This window comes from Pteropus vampyrus, unplaced genomic scaffold, assembly GCF_000151845.1.
Source record: "Pteropus vampyrus isolate Shadow unplaced genomic scaffold, Pvam_2.0 Scaffold594, whole genome shotgun sequence".
Classification (NCBI taxonomy): Eukaryota; Metazoa; Chordata; class Mammalia; order Chiroptera; family Pteropodidae; genus Pteropus; species Pteropus vampyrus.
The window spans coordinates 94,301-96,933 of NW_011889375.1; the positions used below are offsets into that span (position 1 = coordinate 94,301).

Here is a 2,633-nt window from a genome sequence, read left to right on the forward strand (position 1 = left end):
GCTGGGGCGCACGCAGCCCTCGAGGTGGGGACAGCCGGGGTCTGGGCTGTGATTGCCGCTCCCGGCACCGGCCTCGCACGCCGTGCGCATGGCCCCTCGTCCGTCCGCCGGGGCGCGGAGAGGGGTCCCCGAGAGAGCCCACGTGTGGCCGCGATAAGCATCGTTGCCAGGGCGCCGTGCGGAGCGTCCGCCTGGAGACCTGCGCCGAGGGCCGTTGTGGTCCTCCCCAGGGAGGGGACGAGGGGCTGTCAGGCTGGCAGTGACGTGGGCCAGGCGTGTGTGGATGACACAGCGGCCCTCACGCATGCGCGGTGCCTCGCCTCCGCCTCTCCCCCCGGGCACCCGTCACCCGTTTGCAGAAAGGCCAGGCGTTTGTCGCCCGCTCGGTGCCACGTTTGGCTCACTTCCCTTCTGCTGCCCTCTCTGGGGAAGATGAGACCCCACGCTCCTACGAAAAACACGTTGAGAGCTCCTGACTACAAAAGGCACAGAAAGCATCACTCAGTCCAGAAGCGCCTCTCAAAAGTGGCTCAGATGAGAAGTGCTTCAGTGTTTATTGAAGGAGAAAGCATCGGGCTCCAAGAAATGGCACTTTATTTGCTGTTGCTCAATAAACGGATCCTTTTTCTGCTGCTGGAGTCTTTGCAGAGGTTCTGAGGGTTCCCAGAGGCGGAGGAGGCTCGGAGACTCGGGGTGCGGGGCTGAGTGCCCGGCCGCCGAGGGGGCCTGCGGAGCCGGCTTCACGCAGCGGGCCCTGCCTCTCGCGCAGGGCGTCTGTCCACTCGGTGGGGGTCCGTGATGCCCGTGCCTGTGCCGTCTTTCCTTCAGGACGAGCCCAGCTCAGGGATGGACCCCTGCTCCAAGCGGGTCCTGTGGAAGGTGATACTGGACGAGGTGCAGAGAGGCTGCGCCGTGGTGCTGACCACCCACAGGTGAGCCCGGCCCTCACGGCCACCCACTCCGCCCTTCACCCCAGGGCGCTGCCCCGGGGGCGAGATTCGTCACAATGCCGATGCGGAGAGAGAGCAGCTCACGGCACCCAGGCTGCCTGGCCTGCAGGTGGCGGAGCTGGTGTCCGTCTGGGCTGGACCACGGTCTCACCCAGCCCCCGCTAGGCCTTCTGCGGTCAGCTCTCAGCTCCTGGTTGTCCAAGCCTCTCACCCCAGCAGGTGTGTGAGCTCGAGTGAAAACTCAGCAAGCGTCTGAGTTTGGCGTCACGTTTTCGTCCCCACACAGTCAGTCTCGTAATTAGATTTCAGAATGGCCTCGGCCGCGCAGCCGTGCTGATCTTAGACGTCATGGAACCGTGGTGTGGCTAATACAAAATCCTGAGGTACGGTGGTGATCAGACGTCAGAGTTTAGACCGTCCTCTTCCTGTGTGTAAGGGAAACACGCTGTGAGTTAAGCGTCGCAACGTTGAGGGTTCGAGGTTTTACCTTGCAAGCCATCGAGTTTGATGTGCCAGGTTCACGGGTGCTGACTCCAGGGTCAGAGATGAGGACTTCACTGCCACGGCAGGAGCAGTGGCCAGAGTGTCAGCAAGGTCGCCTTGGCCCCGGGTCCCCGTTCCCACAGGCGTGACGTGGGCAGACCCAGACGATGGTGCACACGCGGGCGAGTGCCACCAAGCCCCGGGGGACCCACCGCTTCGTAGCAGCTGAGAAGCCAGCTCTGTGTGTGTGGAGAGGTGGCCTCACCCTCTAGGCCGCTCATGACAAACAGCTGTGGGATGTGGGAGTCGGCCGGGGCGCTGTGGCCTGGGCTTCCCAGCGAGACACGGAAGAGCATGCGCAGCCCCCAGAGGGTTTGTGAGTGACCGACCGTGTGCCAGGCGAACTGTCCGGTCCTGTGGTCGGAGTCACGTGTAGAGCTGGCCCGTCGTTCCTCGTGGGAGGCCCCGAGCGGGAGACTCACCGATGGCCGTGGCGGAGTCGGTCTGTGTGGCGGCAGCGCGGGGGCCGAGGCCGGGGGCGTGGTGCCCGGAGCGGGTCCTCCACGGCCCACGGGCCCCCGCGGCGCCAGCCCGTCCTGCACGGTCTCCTCCCTGCGTTTAACTCGCGCACATTCTCCGGCGGGTCGCCCGCTGCCCCCGAACTTTCGCTGCCAGGTCAAGCACAGTCTGTGATGTCATTTAGAGGCCGCGTGGCGTACCCGCTCCGGGGTACGACTGCGTGACGTGTCTTAGTGAAGGTGTCACCGTGGTCCCGTCTAGGACGTTTCCGCCACCTCCCCACGAGCATCCTCCTGCCTGCTTCCAGGGACCCCGTTCGGAGCCGCGGGCTCTGTCTCTGTGAGTTTGCCTTTCCTGGGTATTGTCTTCTCCTGGGTCCGCTGGGCTGAGACGGGCCTGGGCCACGCCCTGGACTGACAGAGTGTGGCTTGGGCCCCTCTGGCCTGCTGCACGTGCGGTGGCCTCAGCAGGCTAGCCGCGTGCCACAGCCGCTCGGCACGGGACCAGCACAGCCCGGCCACGCCTGGGGGCTGGCGCTGGTGGCCCTTCCTGTCTCCTTGGCTGGAGAGGGTCACGGCAGTGCTGTGGGCGTGGGCATGGCCCCCAGGGGTCCAAATGGCGGCGTCCCCTTCAGTGGTGGCAGAGTCGCTGCTGACCCTCTGGCCCGCTCCAGCTGTGTGA

At 65.5% G+C, this 2,633-nt stretch overlaps 1 protein-coding gene across 1 annotated transcript in view; it reads left to right on the forward strand.

Annotated features, from left to right (window-relative positions):
- The window catches only part of LOC105308588 (ATP-binding cassette sub-family A member 13-like), a gene marked incomplete at its 5' end in the record, with an annotated part of 87,537 nt that overhangs the window by 79,225 nt on the left and 5,679 nt on the right, over window positions 1–2,633 (forward strand). The window contains one exon of the mRNA XM_023525674.1: window positions 829–932. Within this exon, the coding sequence (XP_023381442.1) occupies window positions 829–932 (104 nt within the window). The remainder of the gene's footprint in view (window positions 1–828; window positions 933–2,633) is intronic.